This window comes from Pongo pygmaeus, chromosome 17, assembly GCF_028885625.2.
Source record: "Pongo pygmaeus isolate AG05252 chromosome 17, NHGRI_mPonPyg2-v2.0_pri, whole genome shotgun sequence".
Taxonomy (NCBI): domain Eukaryota; kingdom Metazoa; phylum Chordata; class Mammalia; order Primates; family Hominidae; genus Pongo; species Pongo pygmaeus.
This window is the reverse complement of record NC_072390.2, coordinates 64,751,735-64,764,913: the sequence shown is the minus strand read 5'-3', so window position 1 is coordinate 64,764,913 and position 13,179 is coordinate 64,751,735. Positions and strand designations below refer to the sequence as shown.

The following is a 13,179-nucleotide window of genomic DNA, read 5'->3' as shown; positions in this document are numbered from 1 at the left end:
GTTTAAAATGCTGGATGTAGAAGATTAGCCCATAATTTTCACCAGCATTAGGTGCTGTTTTAAGCATTAGGTATTGTTAACCTTGTATGTATGTGCAGGTGGGCACACTCATTCTAATCCACTGCGATAGTGAAGTGTTCCTGCATAAGGTGAGGCTTAAGACTTGCTGAAAACAAACCCTTGGATCCGTGGAATTCATACAAGTTGTTTTATGCTTGATCTTATCCAAAAGGCCTAGAAGCCTAAATATGTGAAAAATACCAGAGTCATCAGACTGAGGGGGGTTCACTGAGCAAAGTGTCTGCATCTCTCCAGTTTCTCCTTGGACGTGACCTGGGTAGTTGCTGATGGTCTTATGCCTGCCCTAAGCGAGGTCAGGTTGCAAGAAGCCCCATGGAAATGGGATGGTCATCGTGTGTTTTATAACCCCCGTCATATCACCCTGGAACTCCAGCACAAAGGTACCTAATAAGGTTGCAGAAACTGCCTTTGAGTGTGCTAAGACACCTGAATCTGACAGGTTCTGAGAACAGTTGTAGTGTGCCACAAGTACCATCTTGCTGCTCTGTCTGGACACTGTAATGTGTTAATGTGACACCATGACTCTGTACTGTCAGGTATCTCTGACTGCAGGAGGGAGATGAGCCAGGGCCCACTGTAGACTGTAATGTGAAAAAGCTCATACGCATTGCCTTGTTTTGATATGCTTCTAGGACTTTTTGAATTCACCTAGAATAGTGAATTATTTTGTGAATTTTGGACCTATTCTTACATGATTCTTTCTTTCCAAGCTCTTGGCATGATTCTCTTGGTATGAAAGCCTTTGTAGGTGCCAGTAAATACTCCATTAGGCTGGAACTTAATTTATTGAAGGTCTCGGCAGTGCAGAGCATCACCAGAACATGAGCTGTCACTGCTATATGGGACCTGTAGCCATGCGTGAAGATGATGCTGCATCTTCAGTAGGTAGTTTGCCTTAGCCTGAATCTCCTACGAGTCTCAGGAGATGATGTCAGCTAAAGAAATGTTTCATGGAAGTGTTATCTTATGTATTTAATTGTTGTTGCAAGTACCTCAAAAGTCAAGGCTGTATCTGAAGCCCTTTTATATTTCTACTTCCTTGATATTGTGGGTTTAAATGACAAGGCTATATTTATGTATTGAAACAAACTCTGACCTGGGCATCCAGAGGCCGAGGTTCTAGCCCAGGCTCAGCCACTGACTAGCAGCCCTTTGAGAGCTGGTGCTGACCATTGTGCTTGGTGGCGGAGGGAACAGAGGTTGGAGCAGGATTCCGGTAGTTTCCTTCTCCCCAGTCACCTATATCCTCACCTGCCACATGGAGGTGAAAGTTGACCTTTACATTTGTTCCAGATCTAAAATTCTATGTTGTTTCTTCAGATCAAAAATACAACTTTCTTAAGCATCTGTGCTTACGTGGTTTAGAAAGATCACTCATGTAGGCCAGGCATGGTGGTTCACACCTTTAATCCCAGCGCTTTGGAAGGCCGAGGCGAGCGGATCACGAGGTCAAGAGATCGAGACCATCCTGGCCAACATGGTGAAACCCCGTCTGTACTAAAAATACAAAAATTAGCTGGACGTGGTAGTGCACGCCTGTAGTCCCAGCTACTCGGGACGCTGAGGCAGGAGAATCGCTTGAACCTGGGAGGCAGAGCTTGCAGTGAGTCGAGATCGCGCCACTGTACTCCAGCCTGGTAACAGAGTTGAGACTCTGTTTCAAAAAAAAAAAAAAAAAGAGAAAAAAAAGAAAGAGTGTTCATGTACATTACTTAGTAAAAGTAATAAAACTAGATAATGTCTGAGCCCTGTATGCTGAGCACTCTTCTACATGCTTACACGGATTCTCTCATTCAGTTCTCTCCTCAGCCCTTGCTCTCGGGAGGAAAGGAAGTCTCAGCAAGCGTAGAGCTCAGGATTCAACACAGACCTCGGGGGGGTGAGGGCGTCCCAGGGCACCACAGAGCCTGTGGGAGACACAGACAGGAGTGATGGGTGCTTTGGGAGAGGGTCACGGGAGGGGCAGGGCTCAATCTTGAGAGAGGGGCCTCTCAGGATAAGTATAGAAGAGAAAGGGGTGGGGGTATTTCAGGTGAGAATAGTACAGTAAGCAAAGGTATAGAGGCAGGAGTAGTGAGCATTGTGCCTATGAGACAGCAACATGACCAGCTGGATGGTTTTGCAAGGTATTGTCTGAGAGGGGTGAGTGGGATCTGATCAGGGAGCCCTCAGACACTAGACTAGGGAGTTCAGACACAATGGCAGGAGAGGGGAGCCATTCATTTAAGTGGGGGTTAAAGGAAGAGGGCACAGGGTAGGTAAGAAGGAGCAGAGCCTAGCATCTGAGGCTCTAGCATTTAGCCTCTCTTCTGTTGAGATTGGAAGTGGCTCAGGATTAGCAAATGGGGCCTGTATGTTCCTTTTCCCTCCCTCCTTTTCCCCTGACCCCTGCAGGAGTGTGGTAAAAGCCTTGTAATACTTTATTCTAGCTGCAGCATTGACTTCCCCAAGGGATGATGGCAGGACTGTGTTCCTGTCAGACTGAACGTCTTGATGGCTGGGACTCTGTCACCAGCGCCTCATCCAAGGCCTGCATCTTCACCTTGTTACAGATGAAGATATTAACCTCTTATTTAGTATTCATAACAACCCCATATAACAGGCATAGGCTTATCCCTATTCTGATGAGAAAACAGGTATCAGGAAAGTTAACTTGACAAGGTGCAATAATGTAGAAAAATAGAACTTAAATGTAGGTGTATTAAAGTGTAGCCACCTCCTAACACACCACAAGGAAATGAAGTTCTGCCCATTTTGTAGTTGAAGATTGAGTAAGATTGTATGGGAAAGCAACTTTTTTCCTACCATTTAAAAAATTGAATTGTCATTCATACATTATAAAATTCACCCTTTTGAAGCACACAATTCGCTGGGTTTCAGAATGTTCACCAATTTATGCAGTCATCACCACTATAAGTCTGGGAATATTTTTATTACTCCAAAAAGAAATCCTGTCCCCCTTAGCAGGCACTCCCTTTCTTCCCTTCTTCCCCTTCTTCCCTTCTTCCCTTCTTCCCCTTCTTCCCCTTCTTCCCCTTCCTCTTCCCCTTTCTCCCCCAACCCCTGGCAACCAATAACCTACTTTCTATTCCCAGGATATTTCATGTAAATGGAATCACACACTATACTGTCGCTTGTGTCTGGTTGCTTTCACTTGGTATAATTTTTTTGAGGTGTGTCCATGTTGTGGCATGGATCAAGAGGTCATTTCTTTATATTGAATATATTAATAATGTTGAATAATCCATTGTATGGAGGTACCACATTTGCTTGTCCATTCATCAGTTGATATTTGGGTTGTTCCCACCTTGTGGCTCTTGGGAGTAACGCTGCTGTGCACATTGGTGTGTGGGTTTTGGCGTGGACATGTGTTTTCCGTTCTCAGGTATATATTGAAAAGCAGCTTTGAGAGGAAACATATAAGGTGCAGGAGATATCACTTTCATCATTCTTACTGTGATTGTTTCTAGTTCCCACTAGTGGCTGACTTGTTTCATGATGACAAGGACCCTGTTCCTGCCACCACCCCTGGGAAGGGGTCATTTTCGAAGATCAACGTCCGTTCTGCCAGGCCCCCCATGAAAGTCTCCAACAAGGAGCACAAGAAAACCGTTGGCCACCAGGTCAGCCCTGGACCAAAAGCTATGGGCCGAGGTGCATGTGCAGGGCTGGCCTCTCTGTAGATGCAGGATGGCGGCAGGGTGAGAGGGAAGCCATCACAGCAGCCTTGACATCAGTAGCCTCAGCCACCCAGCTCTATCTTTGTCCTTAGAAGAAGGAAACTCCAAAACCTTCACCACAGGGAACTAACAGAGGGAGGAGGGAAGGGGCCGACCATAGCCTCCATAAGTATGTTAATGCCTGTGGTGGGGCTGTGCCACAGGGCCACAGACACCTAGTGTGGGAGGCAAGAGGGCCTGGAATTTATAGGTTAGAGAGGAGGCTTAAGGAAGCTGTGGATCAGGAGACTAAAAGCAACTTCTCGTGCTGTGGGGTCTCTGTGGCTGTTCTGCCCATTGTGTCTCTGGAGAGAAGAGAATGCTTGCCAAGTCCCTGGCAGCCACCACCTAACATTTATTCCTATGGGTTTGCCATTCTGGACATTTAGTAAAACAAATTATTTCCAGGATGCCCAGGCATCGGGGTCAGGGCCCCAGGCCCTCAGGTTTAGGAAGAGCAGGCTTCTGGTGCACAGTGACCAAATCTCTCCGACAGTATTTGCCCACCTTTCATCTTATTTGATCCACAGCACTGGGAGTTAGGCACATTAGGGGGTAGTCTCTCCCCCATGTAATTCGAGGAACCCTTAAATAGGAAGGACTTGATTTTGGTCACAGCAAGATAGCAGTGTCAGAGCTGGAATCTTACCCCAGGTCTCTGAAATTTCTTCCATCCTTCTGGATTAGTAATATAATAGTAACAATAACTACCACCACCTATATATGAGTTTTTCTTTATCACACATCCACAACTTGTTAAAAATAACCAAGCACTGGCTTTTGTCTCTCTAGTTCCGTACCTCCCTGCATCTGCTCATGGAGACCCTGAATGCCACGACACCTCACTACGTCCGCTGCATCAAGCCCAACGATGAGAAGCTACCCTTTCAGTAAGTGCCTGCTGGGCATTAGCCTGTCCAGCCCAGCCTTAGAGGTTCAGGTGGAACAGGGTGGGCCAGGCCTTGCCTGGGGGTCTGTGGCCTTCAGCATGATGACCAACTGGACTTACATTCCCCAGACATCTTACTTGCTGCAGACAGACTGACAGACACTTGCTGAGTACCACCTGTCTGCTGTCCAGGAGGTCTCAAGAGAAAAAATGCCATTCCCCGATCCCATGCAGCTTATAATGGTGATCAGGAATGTGCATGCTTGAATCAAATAGAGAATGTTAAATGTAGCCATGAGTACATCTCACAGCAAGTGTTAAACTCAGACTTGGAAAGGTTGCTGGAGTGGTCAGGAAAGGCTTTTCTTGAGTTGAAGAATCAAGACCTCACATGATGTGTTGGACAATAGGACATGAACATGGTCCTGTTTCTCACATTCCCCTCTGCTGCTAAGCTTCCAGAATTATCCACATTTGCTCCCCTTTTCCTCACTCCTGAACCTACTCTGATCCAACTTTTGCTTCTACCCTGACCTTGAAACTTTGTTCTGGTTCTGTCCATGCTCCTGTGGCTGACCTCATCCTAATCTGTAGAACTCTTAATGATCTTTGTACATCTTAGTTTCTACTAAATTCCAGACAAGTGTTTGTGCAAACCTACTACAGCTTCGTTATCCACCTTGCCCTCAGCACATCTGAGACCACACTCTTCATCTCCTGCCACCCCCCAAGAATGGTTCCTTTTTAATTGGTCTTTGTTGTAGTAAGAGGCATAACATTTCCTGATATCTCATCCACCCACGAGACCTGATCTCCCAGACTAGAAGTCTCTCTAACCTGCTGTGCAGGGGAAATCCCTGTGATGATGGGTATGTGCTGTCATCTGCCTTATCCAGCGTGGGAGCCGCTTGTCACACGCGGCTATCGAGTGCTTGAAACCTGTCTAGTGTGAGTGAGGAACTGAATTCTGAATTTTATTTCATTTTAATTTATTTTGGATACCCTGAGATGCTAGTGGCCACCATACAGCATGGTTTAACCCTTGATTCTTCCGTCTCCTTCACTTCCCAGTGTCTAACTGATGTCAAAGTCCCATGAAGTCTCCATGCAAGTTCCTCACCCTGGTCTCCCTTTTCTCTTCCTTATTCACCTTGTTCCAGATCCTCTTTTCTTGCCTGAAATACTACCTTAAACCTTTAAAAAAACATCCTCTCACTCAGCTCTGCAGTCTCTTCTGCTCTGGGCCTTCACACATGCTGCTCCGTCTGGCCAGAGGAGGTGTATTTTTAAATTTTTTAAGCACCTTATTCCCATCTTTCCTCCCCCATGATTTCTGTTTCGGGCCTAGTATAATTTCTTTCTGTGAAATAACTTACGTACTTTGACAATTTTGACTCTCAGACTGAATATCTGAACTGCCTTCTACACTCCTGTCATGTAATAAAGCTTGGCTTCCATTCAGATGGGCTCTGTGTGGAAAAGGTTAAGGAGACAGAATGTTATCAGTTTTCTTTGCACTGTGCTGCTTGCTCGCTCTTCCCTTCCTCCAAATCTCTGAGACATGCTTAGGAATTCCCCCTGGGTGGCTTCTGTTTACCGGCTGACTCCAAAAGAGAAGAGGCTGTTAGAAGTGTAGTGTGTGTGAAAGACTCAGATTCTGTGTGGAGGGCAGAGTGCTGTGCAGGGCTCAGGGAAGAGGAGATGAGGGCTGTATACCAGCTGGGCCAGACCAGCTGTGGCCTTGGGCCCTTCCCTCATCAGAGTGTGGCCCTGCTGTGGGACAGATACTCTGCTGGGTCTCCCCTCTTAAATGAGAGAAGACACTGGGGACTTTCTAGTCCTGAGGTCCCACTTTTCTAAGACACTCCCTTACCTTCAGAACCAAAATCTTCCTCCCAATACAAAGAAAAGGTGGGAGGAATACTGACCGTGTCATGATACCTGGATTCTAGTTTGAGCTCACTGCTGATTTGGCCCGTCGCAAGCTAGTCTTTTGCTCTCTGTGTCTCATTTCCTTACCTGTTAATTCTGGTGAGGGCCTGGTGTGGTGGCTCATGCCTGTAATGGCAGTGCTTTGAGAGGCCAAGGCAGGAGGATCACTTGAGGCAAGGAGTTTGAGAGCAGCCTGGGCAATATAGCGAGACCCAACCTCTACAAAAAATTTTAAAATTAGCTGGGCATGGTGGTGCATGCCTATAGTCCCAGCTACTCCAGAGGCTGAGGCGGGAGAATTGCTTGAGCCCAGGAGTTTGAGGCTGCAGTGAGCTATGATTGTGTCACTGCACTCCAGTCTGGGTGACAGAGGAAGACTGTCTTTCAAAAAAATATAAATATCCTGATGAAAGAATCTGAATAGGAATTATTCATGAGAGTATAAAAATTTATATGATTACAGTTATTAGTTATGTCATCCTAGAAGGAAGTTTCTGTGTCTCTCCACCCATTTCCTGTAATCGGAGTTGCTCAGCCGCAGCAGCACTGACATATTGAGTCAAAAAATTCTTTGCTGGGGCAAGGGGTGCTGTCCTGTGCATCATAGGATGTCGAGAAACATCCTTGGCCTCTACCCACTAGATGCTACAAGCATCCCACCATTGTGACAGCTAAAAATGTTTTTAGACATTGCCAAATGTTCCCTTGGGGACAAAATTGCCTCCAGTTGAGAACTCCTGTCCCACATTAAATGCTTTGATAGCATGACCTATACAAAAGTCTTTTTCCTGTGCTTTCTTCATTCAAGAAACATTTATCATACCTCTTACTAGGCACTGGGCTAGGACAGGTAGAATGACAATAAGACATGTCCCCCATGCTTAAGGAATTGTCTGTCACAAGCAACTGGCAATGCCACAGAAGTGGCTGTCAGTGGTTCTGTGAAAGTGCTGACAGGGCAGAGGCAAGAGAGAGATGAAGTATCCAGAGCAGTAGTGGCCTGGGGTGGGAACGCTTCGTGGAGGACCTGGTCACTGGTTTTCCGAAGGCCAGCCCAGGTCTCAGAGTCTCAGAGTTCTGAGATGTGACTGCAGGATGCTGCTGAGCCTGGGGAAGCAGGTAGGGAGCTTGCAGCCCATGGAGAAATCAGTTCCATGGTGGGCGATTGTGGAGGTAGGGCTCGGTTCTAACACAGTGGGATCCTCTTTTTGCATCCAGCAGGCTCCAGGGTCTGTTAATCCTATTGGGAGAGGAAAGCATGAACTTCAGTTTCAGCACTGTGACCTTCTATATCTTTGATGATTTTTCTATGTTAATTGTCCTTGCTATGGTCCTCCAAGATTTAATAGAAGGAGGGCTGGTTTTCCATTCCTAGTCATCTAATAGTGAATGCAGTGAGGCGGATTGAGAGATGCATTTGACGGTGGGTTTTCTTTACTGTTGGGGAGAGGAAGTACAGGAGACCAGCTGGCCTCACACATCCCCTTGGGGTATGTGAATAGGGAAAGATGATGGCAATATCTTCTTTGTATAGTGTCTGTTAGCTTTTTCTAAAAGCATTCTTCTTCTTTTTTTTTTTTTTTTTTTTTTTTTTTTTTTTTTTGTAACATAGTCATTACAGCCACCACTGCTTTATAGTTGGGCAGATATGTTGAGCTCTCATTGAGTAAATGAGGAAAGTGAGGTACAGAGAGATTGTGTCTTGCCCAAAGTAACACTACCTGTTAGTGGCAGAGCGGAGGCCACACTGAGTTCTTTGCCCCAGACCACAGGGGAAAGCAGTGTTGCCTTCACAGGAGGACAGAACAGGTGTGGCAAAGGGAGGGGATTTGCTGAGCTGGTCATAAAGAGGGAAGAATGTTAAGGCTGAGTTCAGAAACTCTGTGCCAGGTGCCTTCTGGGGACCAGCTCCAGGCACGATGTGTGGAGACTCTAAGAGAAAACCGATGTCCCCAACCCTACCCTCAAAAACTCATGCTGTGCTGTGTGAAGGGAGGGGACCAACACTCAGTGAGCCATTGCCTGGCCCTTCAACAGGACAAAACTGGGATGCCAGAGGTCAGGAAGCATGATGTGGGGATACCAGAACAGAGAGGGAGGGGACAGATGGGGAGGAGAAGCAGTACTTTTAAGGAATGACGGCGTTCTCAGTGAGCTGCTGCTCATTTTATTAGTACTATGAGGAAACAGTAGGAGGTCCTGGAAGAAGAAGGGACCCCCAGCTGGGCCTGTAGCCCACGTGGGACCTAAGGGTCCCAGATGCTCCTGAACACGCTGCCATCCCCGATGTGTACAATGGGCTGAACTTGACCCTGTGGTCATGCTGAGCAGAGGAAAGAAGCCGGTGGCTGGCCTGGGGAACACGGCTGCTGTGGGCAGGGGCAGAGTGCCTGGGGAGGTGGTCTACAGACCACAGGATGCCTTTTCCAAAGCACTGGGGTGTCCGCTCTGCCTTCATGATGCAGGGCCTGGCTGACAGCTTTAGCAGTGAGAGCATGTGAGCAGGGGAGCCCGCAGCCCGAAGGCTTCTGATCACTCGCAGTCATGGGCAGCCTAACAGCTGCTTATGACTGGTCATTGCCACCCCTGGTGATGAAGACCCCCTTGGATCCTGGAACTGTGTTTCCTCTTGTGGCAGAGCAACCACAGGGGGCATTGGAGTGAGAGGGTGGGCAGGCAGTGAGGTGCTCAGCACATACTCCCTGCTGTCCTGTGAGACCCTCGCACTAAGGGGCTTTTACTCAAGTTAGAAAGATGAAGTCTTCTGAAGGAACTGTTTTGTTCAGAGCTGTGTAAATCAATGTTCCATTGTGCCTCACATGCTCAGTGCCATGGACTGTTGGAGCTGGAGGAGTTGGGAAGATTTTATGGAGAAGCTGGGTGTGGAAAAAGGTGGGGCTCGGGAGGGCAGAGGGAAGCAATGAAGCCCCAGTGAGCACAGCCTGGAGGGGAGAGTGTGGGTGTCTCACGGGATGAGACCCAGGGCTGATGTGCAACATGGAGTGTTGCCTGGGGTGAGGTGGCATCTTGCAGTCATCAGTTGCTTGGAAAATGCCCACTGTTTTCCAGTGCCAAGTGCCCACTGAGCCCAGGCACTATCTATCAAGCACTGTGTCCCAGAGTGAAAGGAGGAAAGGAAGCATAACTCTTGGCTTCAGCTGAGCTGCAGGACAGTCAGAAGGAAAGGGAGCATTTGTTCTTCATCCCTTCTCATGGAGTGGGGCAGTAATCTTAGCAAATTAAAAATAGTGATTAATTCTAGGTTGCCTTAATTCTTTCTCTATGAAGACTCCCTGCTTACCGTAGACAATGGTGATATCTTGCTCTCTGCCTTGTTTTTTTTTTCTTACTAGTGTTTTTATTTTTATTTTTTTTGAGACGGAGTCTCGCTCTGTCACCCAGGCTGCAATGCAGTGGCGCAATCCCGGCTCACTGCAACTTCCACCTCCCAGGTTCACGCCATTCTCCTGCCTCAGCCTCCCAAGTAGCTGGGACTACAGGCGCCCGCCACCACGCCCAGCTGATTTTTTATATTTTTAGTAGAGACGGGGTTTCACCGTGTTTGCCAGGATGGCCTCAATCTCCTGACCTCATGATCCACCCACCTCGGCCTCCCAAAGTACTGGGATTACAGGCATGAGCCACTGCATCTGGCCCTTCTTATTAGTTTTTATGATTTGTGTTTAACAACCTCAGACAATTGCTCTCTGGCTTCTTTTGACATTTTCACCATGTTTGTTATGTACTGTCTTGTATAAGCTTTCCTCTTTAAGTGGGGATACTCAGAAAGCTCACACAGCATCTGGCTTTTTATTCTACAGTGCCATACTCAATATATGTTTAAAAATGTACTGGGTTTTGAGTGCTAGCCTTAGCTTTGTAGGACATGTGAGTGGTTGAAAATGGTGCACATATCTCTGAAGACTGGAAAGTAATCTGTAATAATGTAAATGAAGTTTATCTACATGATTCTTAACTGAACAGCTGTTGCGATCATAGCTAACAACATACACAACGTATGTGCCCTATGCAGTGCTAGGCACGGTTCCACCTGCTTTCAGGGACCATTACATTTAAGCTTCACACTAACCTGATAAAATAGGTACTGCTGTTTTCCCCCATTATATGGATGAGGGTACTGAGGCCCAAGGGGACATGAAGTGACTTGCCCCAAAGTAGACACCCAGCTGGTAAGTGACCATGTCGTGATCGAAACCCAGATCTGCCTAGTCTAAAACTCATCCTTTTAATGCTTGAGCCAAATAATGGTGCTAAGCGTATATGCTTGGGACAGTGGGTGAAGATGCATGCCCATGTGGATAAAAACAGTAAGAGTAGGCTCTGGAGAGGAGCAGGAATGATGAGTCTTGGAGGGTGGGGAGGATTCAGGTGGGCAAAGAAGAAGGGTATCCCAGGTGATAATAAGAATGTGCACAAAAGCCTCAGGCACAGAACAGAAGATGCTGAGATGGCTCAGGTGCCTGCACATTGGCATCTTTTAGTCTATGCCTAATCCCTGACTTGAGCTCAAGGGTGCCTGATGAGCTGTAACTCAGTGGCAGCAGGTACTTCACATGCTGCAGGAAAAGATTCTTTTTTGTTTCTTTTTTGCAAATGTGGCCACTCATCTCTTGTCTTGCTTTTTTTTTTTTTCTCCTTTGGCAGCTTTGACCCAAAGAGAGCAGTACAGCAACTCAGAGCCTGTGGGGTGTTGGAGACGATTCGAATCAGTGCAGCTGGCTACCCATCCAGGTAACTAACGTGCCCGCCAGCTGCCTCCTGGGGCTGCCCTAGAGCAGCCAGAGTTTGGTTCCCCAGGGAGCCCTCTTGTGTACTGTCAGCCAGAAACAGATCCTTCAAAACAGTTCCCAAACACTGAGGCCCAAGCAGGATGCTGATGGAAACGAGACTCACATTAGCCTGAACAATTGAGAAGGTTAGCAGTCACATCCTCCTGGCTGCTTTTCTCTAAAGTCCTTTTCAGATTTCAGATTTTTGGTGTTGGTCTAAGTGATGAGCTAGCTAGAGTTGCAAAGAGGATTTCCCCTTCTCTCAATTCCTACGTTGTCCCCTTTACCATTCCCCCACCCTTTCTAACAGTGGGAAAATATACGTATTTACCATCTTAACTACTTTTTAAATTTTTTCAATAGGTTTTTTGGGGGAACAAGTGGTGTTTGGTTACATGAATAAGTTCTTCAGTGGTGATTTCTGAGATTTTGGTGCACCCATCACCCAAGCAGTATACACTGTACCCAATGTGTAGTCTTTTATCCCTCACCATCACTCCCCTTTCCCCCAAGTCCTCAAAGTCCATTGTATCGTTCTTATGCCTTTGCGTCCTCATAGCTTAGCTCCCACTTATGAGTGAGAATGTACAATGTTTTGTTTTCCATTCCTGAGTTACTTCACTTAGAATAATGGTCTCTAACTCCATCCAGGTTGCTGTGAATGCCATTATTTTGTTCCTTTTTATGGCTGAGTAGTACTTCATATATACATACCACATTTTCTTTATCCACTCATTGACTGGGCATGTGGGCTGGTTCCATATTTTTGCAATTGCAAATTCTGCTACTATAAACATGCGTGTGCCAGTGTCTTTTTCATACAACGACTTCTTTTCCTCTGGGTAGATACCCAATAGTGGGAGTGCAGTGGCATGATCTGGGCTCACTGCAACCTCTTCCTCCTGTGTTCAAGTGATTCTTCTGCCTTAGCCTCCTGTGTAGCTGGGACTACAGATGTGCACCACCACATCCAGCTAATTTTTGTATTTTTAGTAAAGACAGAGTTTTACCATGCTGGCCAGGCTAGCCTCAAACTCCTGACCTCAGGTGATCCACTTGCCTCAGCTTCCCAAAGTGCTGGGATGACAGGCGTGAGCCTCCATGCCCGGCCAAAATGGTAGATCTACCCTTAGTTCTTTAAGGAATATCCACAGTTTTCCATAGCAGTTGTTCTAGTTTACATTCCCACCAGCAGTGTAAAAACATTCCCTTTTCACCACATCCATGCCAACATCTATTTTGTGATTTTTCAGTTATGGCCATTCTTGCAGGAGTAAGGTGGTATCCCCTTGTGGTTTTGATTTGCATTTCCGTGATAATTAGTGATGTCGAGCATTTTTCCACATGTTTGTTAGCCATTTGTATATCTTCTTTTGGGAATTGTTTTCTCATGTCCTTAGCCCACTTTTTGACAGGATTGTTTTTTTTTCTTGCTACTTTGAGTTCCTTGTAGATTCTGGACATTCGTCCTTTGTTGGATGTATAGATTGCAAAGATTTTCTCCCACTCCGTGGGTTGTCTGTTTACTCTGGTGATTATTTATTTTGCTGTGCAGAAGTTTTTTAGTTTAAGTCCCATCTATTTATCTTTGTTTTCGTTGTGTTTGCTTTTGGGTTCTTGGTCATGAAGTCATTGCCTAAGCCAATGTCTATAAGGGTTTTCCCAATGTTACCTTCTAGAGTTTTTATGGTTTCAGGTCTTAGATTTAAGTCTTTGATCCATCTTGAGTTGATTTTTGTATAGAGTAAGAGATGAGGATCCAGTTTCA

At 46.3% G+C, this 13,179-nt stretch overlaps 1 protein-coding gene across 3 annotated transcripts in view; it reads left to right on the top strand.

Moving 5' to 3' along the window:
* MYO5B (myosin VB) overlaps positions 1-13,179 on the top strand; it is a 367,801-nt gene that overhangs the window by 253,239 nt on the left and 101,383 nt on the right. For all 3 annotated transcript variants that reach the window (XM_054460695.2, XM_054460694.2, XM_063653662.1), the window contains exons 15-17: positions 3,552-3,704; positions 4,593-4,690; positions 11,287-11,373. In XM_054460695.2, coding sequence (XP_054316670.2) covers positions 3,552-3,704; positions 4,593-4,690; positions 11,287-11,373 — 338 coding nt within the window. The remainder of the gene's footprint in view (positions 1-3,551; positions 3,705-4,592; positions 4,691-11,286; positions 11,374-13,179) is intronic.